The sequence below is a fragment of the Kogia breviceps genome, chromosome 13 (assembly GCF_026419965.1).
Source record: "Kogia breviceps isolate mKogBre1 chromosome 13, mKogBre1 haplotype 1, whole genome shotgun sequence".
Classification (NCBI taxonomy): Eukaryota; Metazoa; Chordata; class Mammalia; order Artiodactyla; family Physeteridae; genus Kogia; species Kogia breviceps.
Window position 1 is genome coordinate 42,937,695 of NC_081322.1, and position 20,127 is coordinate 42,957,821.

At 38.5% G+C, this 20,127-nt stretch overlaps 1 protein-coding gene across 3 annotated transcripts in view; it reads right to left on the reverse strand.

The window, feature by feature from the left end:
• The window catches only part of REV3L (REV3 like, DNA directed polymerase zeta catalytic subunit), a 190,605-nt gene extending 171,179 nt beyond the window's left edge, over positions 1–19,426 (reverse strand). The window contains exons 1-2 of one of the 3 annotated variants that reach the window (XM_067011663.1): positions 18,983–19,237; positions 18,235–18,742 (exon numbers count right to left, since the gene is read on the reverse strand). In XM_067011663.1, coding sequence (XP_066867764.1) covers positions 18,235–18,373 — 139 coding nt within the window. In that variant the 5' untranslated portion in view covers positions 18,374–18,742; positions 18,983–19,237. Of the gene's footprint in view, positions 1–8,485; positions 8,614–18,234 lie in introns of all 3 variants that reach the window. The other 2 variants (XM_067011664.1, XM_059083580.2) reach the window with 2 other exon arrangements.
• Positions 19,427–20,127: the final 701 nt, after the last annotated feature.

A 20,127-nucleotide genomic window follows, 5' to 3' on the forward strand; every position in this document is an offset into this window, starting at 1 on the left:
CAAGGTACTGTCAGGTAGTTATTCTTCAGTAGGAGTCTTCACAGCAATTCAGGGAGTATTCTCTTTGGCCCCCCAGGTGGCAGGTCAGGTAAAAGAGAACAAGATCACAAGGATCGGTGTAGTAATAACTACCCGAGCTTGGAAGTACCGAATAGTAACCACCAACTCCAGTCCTAGAGACATAGATTCCCAGCCTCACAATAGACTTGCTCAAATATAAGAGTTATCACACCCAGGAAAGCCCAAAGCTGTTGCCTCCCATTGGTATTTACAGTTTATTCACACTCCTCCCAGTCCATATGTACTTTACTAATCATGATTCATTACTCCCAAAAGCAATGGTGCTTGGTTCCACAACTGACATTCTATCTCTATCAGGTTTCTAGGTGAATAAAGCTAGAGAGTTAACCCAAGACCAAAACAGGCCAGGGGAAAAAACGCTATTAATTCTTTACTCACAAGAAGTGAGGAGATTAAATTTAGAATGACACTAAGCTAAACATCTATTTATATATTTCACTGAATCTAAAATGCCAATGATTATAAGACATCTTTTTTTGTACTACTAAGAAAGAATATGTTTGCAATTAAATATGGTGCATCACTGATTGTAAGACCCATCCCAATTACTGAGATGTAAAAATGGTGATGGGATGTGGGGTAAACATCTTAGAATCTATGAAATACAAAATAACTCTTCCAATATTTCACTGAAATATTTAAGATATACAGCACTATTCTCTACCTTGGAGATATAATCTGCTCCAACAGAAACCAGTTCCCTACTAAAATCTTACTAAAATATGTAAGGTTCTCTTTTCTCACTCAATACCAAGGTTATATTTTCTCACTCAATACCTCTCTTTCTTCATCTATCCTAAAAACACAACTCCTAGTATCAACAAAACTGATGGAGCATAGCTCTCTCCATTCTGGATGTTAAATGAGCTTCCCTCACTGATAAAAACCACCAGAAGTCCTAAGGGCCTTTACAACCTGGAGACTTTCATGTAATGCTCTGGAGAAAAGAAAGATAGAAAGACAGACAGACAGAAAGAGAAGAGCGAAAAACAGACAGAAAGGAAGATCCTCAGGTTATCCAGGAATAACTTTGCTCCCACATGACAGAGACTGTGCAGTCAGAACAGGGGAAAACTCTTAAACCTCAATCCAGTAGGGGCATACTAAACGAATGTTTTCATCTAAGTGGGCTGTGCTCAATTATTAGCTCTGTATATCTGGGAAGGCAATTCTATCAGTTTATAAGCAAAAATGAAGATAATCAATTGGACTTTCCATACTCTGCCTACTTGCAAGCATCAGGAGTGGATAAATAGCCTCTTGTTCATAGAAGGATAAACTTGGGACCTATACAAACATTCAGTACGTCTTCTTAAAATGCCAAAGAAAAGAATCTGTGATAATTTACATTAGGAAACAGAAGAAATGTAGACAGTATCTGCTGTGTTCTTGATAAGATACAAGAAAATACAGTTTCTGTGAAACATCTTTTATAAGGAAAGAGACGATCAGTTAAAAAAGGAAGGAATAGGGTTTCCCTGGTGGCACAGTGGTTGAGAGTCCGCCTGCCGATGCAGGGGACACGGGTTCAAGCCCTGGTCTGGGAAGATCCCACATGCTGCGGAGCGGCTGGGCCCGTGAGCCACGGCCGCTGAGCCTGCGCGTCCGGAGCCTGTGCTCCACAACGGGAGAGGCCACAACAGTGAGAGGCCTGCATACAGGGAAAAAAAAAAAAAAAAAAATGGAAGGAATAAAAACACAATAGACAGGTGCAGACTAAGATATAAATGGCACTCTAAGAGATAAGGAAAAGGAAAGAAATATAAACAACAAAATTAAAATCCAAACTGGAGACGAGAAAGAATAGAATCTGTATTACAGGAAAACATATCAGTTATGTAAGAAGATGAAAACAGAAAGGATCACCAAGAATGGACAAAGTTAAAAATAAGAGGGAAGACAGGAATAAAAAAGAAATGTGAACCAATCCACAAGTAACAGGTATTTCATTAATTTAAAAACAAAAAAAGCAAAACAAATGGAATGAAAGCAATAATCAAAGGCATAATAGAAGAACTATCCCAAAATAAAAAACACCAGCATCTCTACATCAAAAGGACTTTATCTCAGTCAAAATTCAAAGACACCAGAATAATATTTAGAGAATTTTAAAGGAAAAGCCTGGGACACAAGAATACCATTTTGAGCCATGTTCTCATTAACATGTACACACAAAAAAAGCCATTTTCACATATTCAAGGATTCAGAAAAGTAAACCACCTGGATATCTCCTGAAAAACAGTACGTGGAAATGTATCTGAGGCAACCAAAAAAAAAAAAAAAATTAAACCTGGAACTCAAGAATGGGTATAAATGGTGTGGTATAAATAGATGAGTGGTGGTGCTCCATACAAAATTAATAAGTAGAGGTAAGTCTAAATTGTTCTACTGAAATTTAACACATAAGCTAAGAATTTTTTTTAAAGAGAAGATATACTGTTTAAAACATTCAGCATTTATAAGTTAAAGACTCAGAAGCTGAGAGTATAAAAATTAAAATAAGCTAAATTCCTTGTATTACATAAAATACTTGTTTCCAAATTTTATCATTAAAACTACATTTCTGTATATATGCTGTTAAAAATTACTGTATCATGCTTAATAAAGCACATAAAAGTTTATGCTGCCAAAAACAGAAAGCAAAGAGTAAAACAGAATTGTTAAAAAGTATAAAATTAGGGCTTCCCTGGTGGCACAGTGGTTGAGAATCCGCCTGCCGATGCAGGGGATATGGGTTCGTGCCCCGGTCCGGGAAAATCCCACATGCCACGGAGCGGCTGGGCCCGTGAGCCATGGCCAATGAGCCTGCGCGTCCGGAGCCTGTGCTCCGCAACGGGAGAGGCCACAACAGTGAGAGGCCCGCGTACCACAAAAAAAAAAAAAAAAAAATAGTATAAAATTATAGGTGCAAAAATCAATTGCAGCAAATTTTTATAGTTTAAAACCTCTACTGGAAAGATCCTCAGATGGGGTTAAAAAAATGAAATGACTTAAGAAGGATTAAAAATAGTGACAGGAAATAACACAACATGGAAAGAGTCAAACTAAAAGGAAACAGTTAATAATTTTGATGTGGAACAAGAAACAGGACTCAAGAAGAAAATTATAAGGTCTCTTTAGACTGATTTAAAAAAAATATCTACAGTGCTACTCAAATGCAGTCTATGACGGAGTTGTTTGTTATAGGTTTGCTACAAGACAAGTATCAAACTAGAAACTCTTACAGCAATTTGACAGGAATTCTATACCTGTTTAATAATATAATAATTAAAAAGGGAGCTTGTTGGGTTTTCTTTCTCATTTCATTTTTCTAGTAATTCACTTTTTTTTTCAAAGAGGTGGATTTTTTTTTAATTTATTAATTATTTATTTATGGTTGTGTTGGGTCTTTGTTGCCGCGTGCAGGCTTTCTCTAGTTGCGGCGAGCGGGGGCTACTCTTCGTTGCAGTGTGTGGGCTTCTCAATGTGGTGGCTTCTCTTGTTGCAGAGCACAGGCTCTAGGCATGCGGGCTTCAGTAGCTGTGGCGCATGGGCTCAGCAGTAGTGGCTTGCGGGCTCTAAAGCACAGGCTCAGTAGTTGTGGTGCACGGGCTTAGCTGCCCCGCGGCATGTGGGATCCTCCAGGACCAGGGATCAAACCCGTGTCCCCTGCACTGGCAGGCAGATTCTTAACCACTGCACCACCAGGAAGTCCCTAGTAATTCATTTTTAATGTATTTTAAAGAGTTGTCAGAAAAAATTGATTCTTCACCACAATTAGTTTGAAAAGTACCGCTATAAAAGACCTATCAGTTATAAAGCTTTATGTGCCAATAACACAACATCAAAACATACAGAAGTTAAAACAATTAGAGATGCAAAGCTAAAATGAAGAACAAAATAACATGGGAAAGTCTCATTCCATGACAGATTAGATTAAAAATAAGTAGAGAATAAAAACAAATGATGAAAAAAAAATTATGAAATGTCACATTTTCTTCAGGAAGTCATCTATTATAAGACGTACCATCAGTTTAATACTAGCTTTTCAGGAGAAAAAATTACTGTATTAAATGTACACATTGTGAGATGTATTACAACATCAGAAATATTAGAATTTTTTAAAAAGAATCAATCAAGGAAAAAATAGTTATGTCAACAATTTGGTAACAAATAAATAGAAAATTTTAATTGTCAATGAAACATTTACAAAGATACTGATAATGTAACAGACTCTAAAGAATAGCTTGACAACTTTGAAAAATTAAAAACCATGTAAAGCGTAGCAAAAAAGGTTTTTCTACTACTCCTCACTATAAATCACTTAAGGATTCCTGTTTGGTTTTGCTTTTTTTGATGCTGCTGGGTAAAATTATTACGAAGAAAGGGTTTGCCAACTTTAAAAACTTTTGAGAACTACATTAAATGACTTAAAACATGCTAATCTCTTTAGCCTTGCAGTTTTCTAATCCACTTTTATATAGAACTCAAGGAAAGAAGTCAAAGTATTTCATAATGTCAGATGCTGCATATATCATAGATGCCTCTGCTATCCTCTTTCTACCTCGTTACAATCTTACTAGAAATGCAGGATATTATTTGGGTAATGGGCAGCATTATTGCTTTCTCAAAAAAGGTCACGGTCTGTTTGTCTTTCTTCTTTGTGGCCCACTGGAAAAACAACAGCCAAGTGTAGCCACACTAATATAGCTATACGGTTGATTAGGTAAAGGTTGGCTACAGCCAAATGTAGCCACACTAATATAGCTATATGGTTGACTAGGTAAAGGTTGGCTAAAGAGATAAAGGGTTATACGAGAGCATTGCTTGAAATACTACCACTATATATATGTGTATATACTGTACACATTACACACACAAACACATACACACAATGCACACTGAACTAGACAAGACTCAAAGCAACATTATTAACAATTTATTCTAAATAACACAAATGTATTTTCCACCTATGCTCTACAGTCAATCATCTAAAAATTATCCTCCAAAGGATGATCCTACTTCTTGGACTGGTCTGTCAAAAGGAGTGGTCTCATGATAGCACCAAACTTAGATGAGAAAAAAGTGTATCAAAGATAGGATCCTTTTGAAACTTTTCATTTTAAGTCAGGGTTTTGAAAGCTAAGTTCTCTAAATAAGTGTTCCTCCATTTCCAAAGCTAATACTTAAACCTAACCTTGACCAAATGTGTTCTAAAAGCGTCATTTAAGATACAAACTTCGTTATAAAATGAAAAAAAAAATTATTTAAACAAAATGTATTTACCATAAGAATAAACAAACTAGAAAAAAATATTTGCAACTCAATTCACAGATAGAGACCAATTTTCCTAATGCATGAAGAGCTCCTTGGAATCAGTAAGCAAAAGACCAAGACTCACAACAGAAAAGTGGGTAAAAGATATATGAGTAGTATCCTGAAAAAGAAATACAAATGGCTCTCAAGTATCTGGAAGGACATCCAATCTCACTCATAATAAAAGAATGCAAATTAAAACTACACTGAGATCCATAATTTTTACCTATTAGATTGGTAAAGATCAAAACATTTGAGACCATAACCTTGGTGAAAATACGGAAAAAGTCTTATTACTGCTGGTGGGAGTACAGATTGAAACAACCTCTGTATTATAGTTCTTCTTACTGGAAGAAATCCTTGTAAGACATTTAAAAAATGTAGTACATAAGATATGTTCAGGCTGGCATAAGCTGTTGGTCATTTTTAAAAAATTGTTGGTAATGGTCTGCTTTTATAGAATATTGTTCATATAATGAAGCAGACAGGTGGACAAGTTTAAGAAACTTTGATGATGAACACAGTAGTACTGCTCCATCTGCTCCTCACCTCATGATGGCCTACTGTGCACTTAGTGGGTGATCAATTAAATTTGCTGGGTGAATGGGACCAGGAATGATGCTGAAGGATGATGAGAATGGAATAAAACAACTGAGAACAAGGAATTAACTAAATTTATCTGAATTGGTAAATAAATTGCTTAAACACTATACTTTTTCAAGAGCAGGGCACTGTACACTGACAAATGTTTCCTGAAAAATGAGCCGGCCAGCAACAGAGGTATAGCAGATTGTTGCAGTAATGGCCTCCTAATGAGTCACACACTTTTAGGAAATTCCTCCCACACAGACTCTGGGCTTGGCCATGTGATTTGCTTTGGCCCATCAGACAAGACAAAATATATGGGGCTTGCCTTCACCTGCTGCTCCTACAAACCCTACTACTGCCTCCACATGAAGACTAAACTGCTGGAGACACATGGCTCTCCACCACCCTAGCACCAATATCCAGACATAGGAGTGAAGCCATTCTAGGCCAATTGGCTTCCAGACGACCTCTCAGCTGATTGCAGCCGCATAAGCAAGCCCAGCCAGAAGCAGGAGGAGAAATGCTGAACTGAGCCCTTGCCAGAATCATGGGCTAACAAATGGCTATTGTTTTATACACTAAGTTTGGGGGCAGGTTTGTTATACAAAAATTGATACAAGTGGGGAGGTGAAGAGGATTAGCGGCCAAGGAAAATTTTTGTTTTACCTGTTTCTGCTTTTTTAAATTTCACAATGAGAATATATTCATATATTATTTAACTTATAAAAATATTTTATATCAGATTGATATTATAGTAAAGCCCTACCATCACCTTATAAACACATACACATAAAAACAAAATAATTCAGTTCAAATGGGAACATGAATTTGAGAGGAAACATTAATATTGCTCAGGAAAAAAAGGGTCAGTACAGAGTAGTAAGGTATATTTATTACAAAAAAAATTAATGAATAAGAATACATTCATGGTCACTGTCATGTCTCAATAATGGCTATTATCAGATTCTGGAAGTGTTAGGAGACATACATCTCAGATTTTGCTTCTCTGCTTCTTCTGTTTAGGCAGGTAATGGCCTAATACATGTTCCCTCATTTTAATTCTCACATGCTATGAGGTAAACATATGCTGAATAACTTCAGGCAAAAGTTAATTAACCTCTTCATGCCTCATTTCCTCAACTATAAAATGGGGATAGTAGTAACTATTTTATAGAGTTGTGAAAATTAAAACACTTAGAATAAGGCACACAGTAAGGGCTCAGTAAATGGTCTATAACCTCTGTTAGTAAAATGATGTAACCGTAAAGTCTTTTGACTAACTTGGCTTCTATTTTATAATCATTAAACAACATCAACCAAAGTGTGATTCATCAAAATTAATTTGAAAATCTTTCTAATAACTTTGTGAAAAAAAAAACAGAAGACAATGCTATTAAAAAATGAAACAAAACTTGGGAATATATGTAGAAAAAATATGGTGAAGGAAATTGAAACTCTAGGCAATAATGAATTCATTTGGTCCACATTCCACAATACTAAATGGGTTTAAAAAGGAAAAGGCTTCAATTTTTGTGTGGGGGTTACTAATTCACAAAAGACAAAAAAAGAAGAGAGTGATAGTTCCCACTGTCACCTTTATTATGATCTCTGGCGCACACACACACACTTCCAACTCATTCTACCATCATTTTTAAAAAAGAAGGCACTACTAATGGCTTTGGAAAATAAGGCTCTTTCACAAGAAATACACTTAACCTAAACGGCAGTATTGGAAAACTGTAGTTACTCCTTGATCAATGGCTTACACTGCCCTTTTTCAAGGCAAGATCAGGCTTGGATAGTTTTCTGTCTAGCCAATTTTTAAAAAGTGTTTTAAACCAGTAATTACCTAGACTTTAGACATAGGAGTCAGTGACCAACTTTAAAGAGCCTTACACAACATGTACAGGTATTTTAGTTTGTCCTATTCTGAGGAATGAATAAATACTACAAAAATTCCATTTCTCATTTCAATTCAACTCAAACATTTTAAAGAGTGCTTGGTATATAGGCAGTAATGTGGCAGATTCTGGAGTTAGAAGGGTTAGAAAGAAAGTAACAGTTATGTTACTATATATGCCAGATATGTGCTGCTTACCATGTTTAATCATAATAATCCAGTGAGGTAGAAATGATTAAAACTCACTTTACAGAGGAGGAAATTAAGGCTCACAGAAATAAGATAACTTATCCAGGGTTTCTTAGCAGAAGGCAGTGTGGAGGGTCCTGGGGTAGGGGTGAGGGGCAGGAGGCACATGAGGGTAGTGCCATATGACTATTCTTACAGACAAACACAACACTCAGTGTAGTCAGTCCTTTATCAGCCATGTGAAAAGAGGCTAGGACTGTGGAAGACCAAAGAGATAATCTTTTGGGAATGGGCAAAGGAGTCACAGAAGGCTTTAAAGTGGTTAATATTTGAGTTGTTACTTTAAGGATGAGTAGATTTATCAACTTCAATGCCAAGGTTCACCCCCACCTCCCCTCATCCCCAATATATTAACCAAAATAAATTACTTACTTGAAATTGAGAAAAACAATTTTGAGAGAAATCTTCCTCAGATATATTATTCCATAGTTTTAAAACAAATAATATGATGACAGTTTAATTTTTAGGTTGCTTTTATGTGGCTTGTCTTGGTTTTTATTCTGAAATGAAATTTAGATTAGTCATTTTCTTGTTCTGAGAAACTAGGAGTATGCCAACATGTTTTAACTTCACATTTTTTCACATATCAACATGTATTCTTACTTACAAAGTCTTTCATTTCACCATCTCAAACAAAACCTAATTTAATGTATAAATTACTCTGAAGTATAAATATATATGCAAAATAAGATATTTATTTTAATCCTTGTTATACTTCCTTGGTAGTTGTAATAAATGGAAGAAAAATAGAAAACTCTTGTTAAACTGTTACATATTACACAAGCATTTTTGAGGTAACATGCTTTCTTTTATTCTTTAAATCATATATATAGTAAATGCTCTCTTAACCCAAAGAAAATTAAATAACTGTCCCCAAGGAAATTGACCTCAAAATCTTAGTACTTCCCACAGCTATCATCTAAAAAGAAAACAGAATTGGACAAAAAAAACCCTAAGTTTTCTGAAGACAATTACTGCCCTTTTTTCTCCGAATTTACTTTGCTAGGCATATGTTCAATTTCTGCTGCAGAAAACAGTCCAGTTTGCCAATACTAATTAAGCAACAAAATATTTTTCACTTAAAAAAATGAAACACTTAATCTACAGAGAACTGGAAGAAACACAGAAGATCATCTGGAAAACTTAAAAGAAATGACAAAAAAATAAATCAAAAACAAACAAAAAAATCCCACCCAACCACACACCAAAAGGTTACATAGCTGTCATTAACAGGGTTCTACTTATAGTTTGTTTTGGTCTCAAAATGCATCTACTTTATGTCTAGACAGTGAAGTGTTTTTCTTTAAATTGCCTAAGACACCTACTCCTGTCTTATCTGTATCTTATCTAGAAACTTTAAGTTAACACAATTTTACCCAAAGTTTACTGTACCTTAATTCCCATTATTTATTTCTTCTCTTAGTTAGCATTACTGTGGTGTTAAAATGGCAGCCAGGTACCAAACTGACATATACCATCCCATATCCCATATCTTAATAAGTTTCTAAGTATTTCTCTGAAATATCTAAGGCTAATGGCAACATTCTTTGAAGGCTATTTAACCCCAACCTACTTAAACCCCAATCATTTTTCACTCATTTTTAATTGAACAAATTCTAATCCAATCAAAAGCAAGACCAGAAAAAGTTTAATTACAGCACCAGAGGAACTTGAAAGGTCTCCTGATTCATTCCACTTTTCTTTGGAAAACTACATACATACAATTCTAGTATCAATTTTTGTTTATATCTGTCCTAAATTCCTCTTGTTATAGTCTAACCTTTATATTATTCTTTAAAAGGAGATAGCTACAGTCATCACAAAACAAATCCTACTATAACCTAGTCTACAGGAAGAGTCTAAGCACTATCGGACACAGCAGGCCCTCTAAGATTTCTAAACTGTGTACGTGAATTTTTTTTTTTCCTCTAAACATCTGTATGTTCGTCTTCCAATTATAACCAATGCCTTTCCGATTTTCCCTCAGATCTGGAGAGCCAGTGTGAGGCAGTAAGGGCCGAGAGTCAAGATCCCCAGTTTTCAGACCCAGCCCCACACCAACCAACTGTAAAGTGGACAAATCCCTGAGCTTATCTATCTAGATATCAGTTTTCTTTAAATAAAATAAGAGAATTTCACCAGGACAGTGTTTTCCAACCCCTTTCACACTGTAAATAATATATGTTCAGCACACTGGCCAACAAGAGGGCATTTAGAGGCATCGACATGGTGCTTGACGAAAAAAATTTATCACATTTTCTTTATATAATTATGGAAGAAAATTTTTAATTTAAATAAAATTTGTAACAATATGAATGAATTTCAAATCCAACCTTTTTCACATCAGGAGCAATATTTCAAAATAGCAATGATGATTTATTTTTGCAGAACATACATGCACTATTAGGCAGTCACCTTGCAACAAGCTAAATGGCACATCAGACAAACGGCTAAGAGGATTCAATACAGGCAAAATTCAGGTGTAGAGCTAGGCCCCCCAGTACAACATCCCTGCTACCCCCAGTCCTCTTATCATCAGTGGCTGCACCTTGCACTGGATGACATGCTCCTTAAGCACCCAGAATACAAACTCCAATAATAGCTCCACGATCTTTTCTTGACAAGAGGCGGCTGCATACTCTGGCTGGCTGAAGTAGATTCCAAGTAGTAAAGCACCTTCTTTAATGTACTTAAAATATCAAACACAGCAATACCTGCTAGTTATGCTCATCATGCTCTCTGCTTACAGGAACCCCACACCCTACCTTCAGACCCCACTCCACTAGCACCCAGAGCCACATAACATCAACTGGAAACTCTGAATTAGAAGACCTCAAATTAAACAGTAAAATTAAAACCTAAAATTAAACAGTACTGCAGTAATCATTTGACAACTATTTAGGACTACTATGCCCTTTTATTTTTGTTCTTCCTTACCAATTCTTGCAAGCACAACATAACCTAAAAAAATTAACTTTGAACATGTATCACATGCACATGGCAAAAAACATCCCAAAGTTACCAAACAGTACACTATAAAAAAATTAGACTCCCACCTTTGTCCTCTAGGACACCAGTTACCCTCACTGGAGGCAACCACTGTTAAAAACTCTCATGTATCCTTCCAGATATATGTGTACAATATATATACTTATAAATATATATTTTTATTTTTATTTACATATATTTATATTTATATATTTTATACATACATATATATTTTTAAGCCACACAAATGGCAACATACCACACGTGGAGTCTTGCATCTTGCTTTTTTTCCTCTTAATATATCAGACATGGCACCACAGCAGTACACATAGTGTTGCCTCATTATTTTAAGGACTGCCTAGTATTCCATTAAATAGATATGCCATAATACTACTTAACTACTCCCCTACTGGTTTATGTTTAGGTTGTTTCCAACCTTTTGCAATGACAAACAATGCTGCCACAAATATTCTTATATGCTCATTAGGCACATATATAAAATCTTTTAGAGGATAAAATCCTTGAATGAAGTTGCTAGACCAAAATATACGTGAAAAAGAAAAAAAAAGAACTAAAAAAAAAAAACCAAAATGGGAATTCCCTGGCGATCCAGTGGTTAGGACTCTGAGCTTCCACTGCCAGGGGCCCAGGTAAAATCCTTAGTAGGGTAAGTTCCCACAAGCTGCGCGACACGGCCAAAAAAAAAAAAAAAAAAAACACCACTAAAACATACGTGCATTTATAAATTCTGAAAATGATTTCCAAATTGCTTTCCACAGAAAATGAACATTTTATACTCCCACCAGCAATATATGAGAATGCCCATTTCCCCTTCCTCTCACCCTCCCCAAGTTATACTATGTAATCAATCTTGCCTAATTAGATAGGTGATAAATGGTATGCTGTAGCTTTAATTTACATCTTCATTATAATAAAATTACGCATCTTTTCATATGAATTCCCTTTGCTCACTTTTTCTACTGGATTGTTTTCTAGGAGCTCTTTGTATATTAAGAGGAAATTAGTCCTTTGTGAAAATGTACAAATAATTTTTACTAGTCTACTTCTCTTTTAACTTTATGATTTTCGTCGTTATACAGAATTTTATTTTTATGGTGTAAAATTCAGCAATCTGGCTTCAGTTCTGTTTCATACTTTGAAAGGCCTTCACCATTCCGAGATTAAAATAATTATCCTACGTTTTTTGTTTGTTTTCACATTTAAATCTTCTGACTTATCTGGAAGCCAACACTTTATTAAAGAATTCTTTCCACTACTGACAGGAAACGTAGCATCCATTATCATACACTAAGTTCTTATATATATTAGAGTCTCTGCTCTTTCACTGCTGTCATGTGCCAAAGCCATCCTACTCTGCAAAACATTTTAAAATTAAAATCAGTTTACATATAAATGAGTATAATAAAACTAGAAATTACTGGCTTTCGTTAATATAAGAATCATTTTGCAGTTCCTAAACTGAATTTATATAATCAAGTTTAACACTATCATCATGCAATCATGCATTTTAGTTGATACTTATTTGGGAGCCCAATATCAACCTCAAGTCTTTTTCTCATATTTCTGATAGCTTTTCCTTAATTTTATATAGTATAGTTTCTTTTTCCAAATTATAAAATCAATACATGTTCTCTGAAGAAAACCTGAAAAATACAAAATACACCTCCCAGAGATAACCAACCTTTATATTCTGGTGCATTTTTTCTGCATAAATGACTATTTTGCAAACTGATTTTTTTCATATAATATACTGATAGCATTTTTCCATATTATTATATTTACATTATAATCGTGAAAACATGACTTTAATGACATAAATTCTACTAAATGAATATGCCCAATTTATGTAACCATTTCTCAGCTGTTGAACATTTGGGGCTGTTCCCTGTTATGCCTATCATCTATTGATTAATTCTTGCAACAAATGCTTGAGTTTCAAGCACTGTGATCAGCACTGGCTGTATAATGGTGAGCAAAAATGAACGCATTACCAGCATTTATGGAGGTTACTGGGAAAAACAAACATTAATCTCCAATGTATATAAAAATTACAACTATACCAAGTGTTATGAAGGAGAGTTTATGGAGCTTTGAGAGTCTATGGAAGGCTTCCCTGAGGAATGACAAATTGGAGTTTAGGTGAAGGAAAAGAAAAAACATTCTAGGCAGAGGGAACAGCAGGTACGAAGGCCTCATTGAGGGAGGCGCATGGCAAGAATAAGGGACTGAAATAAGGTCAATATGGCTGGAACATAAAGAGCAAGGCAAGAAGGACATGGCTCAAGCCATGACCGGATAGAGAGGTAGGGACCAGACTGTGCAAGACCTTGTAAGACATGTAGATGCCACCACATAAGACATGTAGCTTTGTCCTTATCCTAAATGTAATGGAAAGCTACTGAAGCATACCAAGTAGTATGGTGATATAATCAGGTTTGCATTTTGAAAAGATCCCTCTGATTACAGTGTAGAAAACAGATTAGAAGGGAACAGAATAGATTGGGGTAGGCCAAGATTAGGAGGCTATTTGTTGTAAATGCATCCAAAAATGCTAGTAGTTTAGACTAGGGTGGTGATGGATAATGAAAGAAGTAGATGGATTCAAAAGATAATCAGATTTTGCCACAAGATTTACATTCATAGATTAAAATCCCTAAAACTGGAATTACTGGGTCAAAAAACAACATTTCAAGGATTCTGACATGCATTGCCAAGCTGCCCAGCCAAGAGCAGTTTTCTCTCCATTTGTGAATTACCTTGTATCTGTTCCTCTATCAGAATTTTTATATTCTTTTGAAATTGGTTTAAAATGACTTAATCCATACTTCCTTCATGAAGCCTTCCCTGACTCCCCTTTTTGCCTGCTAGGTGGTCAATGAACATGTCCTACTTTGAGTCCTCACTTTGCCTTCCACACATTTCTTTTATATTCCAATTAAACTATGTTTGACTTATGTTTACATGTCTATCATCCCTCCTACATTGTGAGCTTCTAGAGGGTAAAAGTTGATCATAACGACGGCACTTAAAAAATAGCTCAATATATATGCAGTAAGTTCTCACTAAGTGTTCACTGAATGAACTGAATCACATATTACAAGACTCCACTGTGTCCACAGATTTAAGAGGACTCCTGCTTAATAAGCTTCTGATTAACTGATGGTTATTTTAAGTCAAACACAATACAGAAAATAAAATCTTCAACTCAAGCTTCAAATACCTATTAAATAAAGTGACTAATTTTGTTTGTGGTAAATCACTAAATCTCAGCAGTGCTCCTGAAAAATCTTTCTAATATTTATATCAAATAGGCATTATGTGATGTTAAAATATTTTTAAATGGTTTAGCAAAAAAAAAAAAGCCTATGAACAAGACTTTTATTAGAGAAATTATTCGTAATCTGAATTGTTGATTTATGCTTTAGTTTTCAAAATTGTACTCATCTCAAATTTATTTAATAATCCACCAAAATACCAAAAAATGAGGTTATTATGCAACTACATAACTTTACATAGCATTTCAGAATTATCAATTTCTTATGTTGAACAACCTGATTTCATAGCATCTAGAACAATCTACTAAAATTTTCACTACCTGGAGGAAGACTTAGAGGGGGGGAGATGGCAGAGTTCCTTACAGTAATCTTAAAGTCAAGCAGCTCCCTCTATAGTCTGTTTGTCCTACTTTGTTTAATTACTTGCTTTGTGAACATCTCACTCACACTCTTCTATTTACTCCTACTCTGCATCTCAGCAGGGAAGCTTTTTGAAAGGATAATTCTGTTTAAATTGGTGTTGAGAAAACTGAGAAAGCTGTCTACGCTCAACATTAAATGAGTTACATCAGGCAACTAATAAGCAAGAGTTAGGATGTGGTAACTGGGCAGCTTCCCAGATCCACCTGAGTCAGGTCCTTACAATAAAGCCTTAGAATTTTATTTGAAGTGAATTCCCAGAGCACTCATACCCATATTCAAATCTAAGTAAAAAAACGCTGTCCTGTACTTTAGTTATTTATAACCTTGCTTCCCACCACTAAAACAAGTTACCAAAAAATTGTTATATTGCTAAATACATTGTATGTCAAAACAATATTCAAGACATTTTTAAATGAAAGAAAAGCAAGAGGTTTTTGGTTTTTAAAAAATAATTCCATCACTTATATATAGAAAATTTAATTGATTCTCTCAGGAACCAATATCCTCAACCACCAAGGGATTAAAGCAGTTAGTCAGGATTTATCATTCAAATTTGAATGTACCACTTTTTTAAATACCTTTTCAAATTTCACCAACTTAAGATATGAGAGCTTTTAAACCTAAGACGATTTATTTCTTAAATTAGTCAAATATGCCCTCAAAACACAGGACAATCAGAAGTCAACTGGACTGTTTTCTAAAGCAGAAAAATACTTTTCATGCAATAATAGGAAAACTGAACTAGTAAAAATGTAATAAACCAATCAGTCCAAAATTTATAATATAAATCTGAAATGGTCACTTTATTTGGGAGAAAATTTCTTCTCCTGCTATTTTTCACTTCATTTGAAAAGCAAACTCAGTTTAAAAACATATTTTCTCCAAACCAAGGTAAAGAATTGAGGACTTCCAAAATTTCCTATGTATGAAAGGCTTAAGTTTATGACACTCTAACATAGATTTATCATGTGTTACAATTTTTCATTAATTTTACTAATTAGTAGATATATAGTTTGTGCTTTCAAACAATAAATCTGTCTTCATAAAAATTCTAGCATTCAGACTTTTACTAAGCCAAACTGACTTTTTATACTAATTATTTTCAAAATTTATTTTACTAGGTGGACTGGACTACTTTTCTTTGGGGAGAGAATTCAGAAGCAGATAATTGTACAGTTTTTATTTATGTTCAATTAATATTAATTTTACTGGGAGTTTCTGAACATGCTGAAAATGCTGGCTTGATTCTGAAAGCTGTAAACTCTAAATGTATGCCAGTGATGTCAAAATTTTTCACCTTTTGAGGAAACACAAAATTTTTATATTTGTGAACTATATTTATAGCAAACTCAATTCAATTATCCTTAACAACTTGAAGTTTAGATTTCTCTGTATCAGGTTTTATATCTTTCAATGTATGTACAAAAAAGTCTAACTTTTATATTGATTTACATTATACATTTCAAAGTGATTTTTTAATCCAGTTTTTTTTAAGGGGTGGGAGGGGGAGATGTTGGTAATCAATTGTAAGATGTCCAAGAGAAAGAAACACGTATTTCTTTTTATAGACTAGTTCACGTCTATTTTTTTCTATATTGAGAAACACAAAAGTACACCACTCTTTATTTTTTAAAGAATGTTTTTTCACATAATAAAATTCCTCCTAGCTCACTCTGAAATTCACTTTTTTTCCACAAACAAAACTTCCCTATAAAACAGAGCTTGCAAATCACTCAGGGATACATATTTAATGACGTGCTGAGAAAAAAAAAAAAACAAAACTATGTGTAGAAAAGTAAGCCAAACCATACAAACTGTAATACACAGCAATGCCACAGTATATCCTATTAGCATGTCCCTTTAAAATTTCAAAATCTGGCTGAACAGAGCTGTATCAAACATCCCTATCTTATTCCTTCTCTGCACCTGAAGTGAAAAAAACACAACAGTATATTACACTGAAATTCCAATTAGAAACAGACAGCACCACTATATTTAAAAAGGCAGAACATCTATCCTTCAGAACTCTTTATTGCCTGTTTTCCAGCCTCCAAAGTTTCAGGTGTTAACACTTTCAACAAATTGTTAACAGCACCCAAATGCCCCATCTTAAAAATGCCATATCATCAAAATCTTTTTCACTATTTTAAAAAGAAGCATTCTATCAAATCTCTTTAACAACATTGAAATTTTTAACAAAGAGAATTCACATTAAAAGATAACTACTTAGAATGAGTGCTTGTGTTTGGGAAAGTGCTATTATCTTGATAGCCCACAGGAAAACTGACTTGCGTAATAAGATGAATGGTGATTAGGGCAAGGAGCATCAAGTGGGAAACGCTATCTAAAATCCCAAAGGGCAGTACATAGCTAGAGGTAAGAGCATCTCTTTCTAGGAGGCAGCTCCATTATTTCACGTAGGCAGTTCAAAGCATGTAGAAAAGCAAAACAATTAAAAACCTTGTAAATCTGGCCACTATCCTACTTACATTATCATAAATCCCCAAGAGCTTTTGAGAACGTAGCTTGTCTCCCCACCCCACAGGTTCTTCAAAGTAGTTTTTGTCTTAAATGTACGTGTATTTAAAATGCAATGCTACACCCCAGCACAGGGGCATTTTTTTTTTTTTTAATGTTTGCGTTGCTGGGCTTAGCTGTGGTTCCTATGAAATTCACGCTAATAAGTGGGATGTTGTACGTTGGGCAACATAAACACGCATTTCCTACTTCCGTGGATACACATTTCTCTGAAAGCAATGCACCTGGGGACGCAGCCCTGTCCCCCAGACTCTGAAGCTTTAAACTCTGAGTTACGACCTGCACTCACAGCAGAACCACATGGTCACTTCAACAAGGAAGATTATCTGGCCCCAGGCGCCACTCTTCAGCCCACACCATCTCCAGAAGGGGCAGAGGAGAGCGCTGATGAGAAGAGGCGACGAGGAGCGACTGACAACAGAGCTGACACTTCCCCACTCTGAAAGCCATTTCCAGCAAGGGGAACTTGGGAGACGTAGAGAGTGTCCGCAGTCCCACCAGCGACCGACCTCAGAGCGGGGCCCCGCGCACCCGTTCACGGAGGACATGGCGCGGCCACCTGACCCGTCCTCTGGGGCGAGAGCGGTGCCCGCTCCGCCTGCCCGCGACCCCGAGTGCGGACCCGGCTCCCGACCGCCGCACGCAGTGTAAACACTCGGCGCCCGCCGCCTCCCCGCCTGGGGTGGGATGCGGGGGTCGGCGCGCAACGCTCGCGCGGGCCCCCATTTTTGCGGCTCTCGTCAGGCTCGGGAGGAAAGGCGAGGAGGGCCAAGGGGAGGGAAGACGCGGCAGCGATCTGCGGAGAGGGCCGGCGGCGTGCGCGCGAGTGCGCGGCGGGGAGGGCTGCCCGGCCGTCCGCCGCTCCCGCCCGCTTACCTGCCGGGGTCGCTCCGAAGACTCGCACCACCGGCACCTTCTTGACAGGGGCCTGGGTGAGGGGGGATTGGCAGATATCCAGCCCCTGCAGCGGGCTGGCCATGTAGTAGTCGGCAGTCACTATCCTCACTGAAAACATGTTCGCCGCCGCCGCCACTACCTCTTCTTCACTAGAGACCTAGCAGCGGTAGCTCCTTCCGCAGCGGCGGCCCCACAGCCGCGGTGGCGGCGGCACCCCCTCCTCTCCGCGGCTCGGCCCCCTCCCCTCACACTCAGACACGGCGAGCAGCGGCGGCGGGCGGGGCGGTGTGCACTGCTGCCACCGCCTCCTCAGGAGCACCCGGCGAGGGGCGACAGGAGAGAAGCCCTCGCGCTTTCGTCGGTGCTGGTGCTGCTACTGCTTCTCCTGCTGCCGCCGCCACTGCTGCCGCCGCCGGGAATCACACGGGCTCCTCCGTCCCAGGCTGCAGCTCTTGTTGCCATGATGATGATGTCACGGACGCAACCACTGGGGGAGGGAAGAAGGGGGGTTGTGTGTGCGGCGAAGAGAGGGCTGTGAGTAGTTGGGGGAGGGGAAGCGGCGGGAAAGGGAGGGAGCCGGGCGGGCGCCCCAGCGGGACATCCAGGCGGGGGCAGAGTAGGTGTTTTCTCCCCCGCCCCCGGGCACGCAGCAAAGGCGGAGGCTGCCGGAAAGCTCAGCCAGCGCCGGGCGCTGGGGATCGATGACTCGGCCGGTGGGCACGACCACCTGGGTGAGGGGCAGCGGAGGGGGCGGCGGAGCGCCGATGTCATGGATGGGCTCGGAGGGCCTGGAGGGAGGGGGGCGCCAGTGTTCAGGGCCGTTTTGGTGGCTAGGCGGGATTGGCCGGAGCCGCGGTGATCGTGCTCGCCTCGCCGACCGCCATTTCACATCCTGCAGAGAAGGCGGGGGCAGCCGCGGAAACGGCTTTTTACAAGGTAAGAAAACCCGCCCGCGGGGAGGAGAGGCGCAGCTCTCGTGCCGCCGCAGCCTCGCGGGAGGGCGGGCGGCGGACGCAGCCGGCCCTTCTCAGGTAACGCCGCGTTCTCGCGCGTGGCCCAGGGGCGGTGCGAGAGGCGGGGGCGCGCGAGCGCGGGCTTCGGCCTATAAAAGAGCCGCCCGGCCGTACGTTCCCGCACAAGCTAGCCGCACCCCCTTTTCCGCAGCCGTTTCGCAGTGTCTGCGCCCGGCCGCTTAATGAGTTTTATTCACACTCAGCTCTGCGTAGGTTTGCCAGGGCTTGGCAGATGCAGTGCACAGGGATTTCCCACCGCAGTGTCTTTCTCCCGCCCCTTTCCTCCCCTCTCGCCCTAGTATGTCCTTCTTTGGTTTCCTCCTAGGGCCCACAGGCTGCGTCCCGGGCGCGCGCCTGGACATGTAAGGACTTGTCAGTTCCCAGTGACCTCCCTCCTCCCCTTCCTCCCCTCCCTTCCCCGCGGAACGTAGGATTAAGAGCTTTGGCGAAATTTTCGGCCGAAGAAAAAGGCCCAAGAAAGTCACTATGTCAGATGTGGACTCCCAGTGTTACTCATTAACAGCTTGTATAAGGTTTTACTATCCTAAGGCATAAAAGCAAAAGGAGGTGGGGAAGGACCGTTAGACAAAACAACTTTATCCAAAAGCGGGGGGGGGGGGGGGATAGGGGTGCAGTTGTGAAACGGAGAGCAAGAAAAGAGTAGTAACAGATGCAGCTGCCTTGGCCATTATATTGGAACCGCTGGGTTTTTGTCTGACTTGGTCACTAATATTGGGCGTGACCTTGGACAAATAATTTGGTTTCTTCGGGCCTCAGTTTCCTCATCCGTGCAACGAGAGTTTCACTTAAAAATCCATTAGGGTTTCTTCCCGTCAAAAAGACTGAAGCAGTAGAAGGC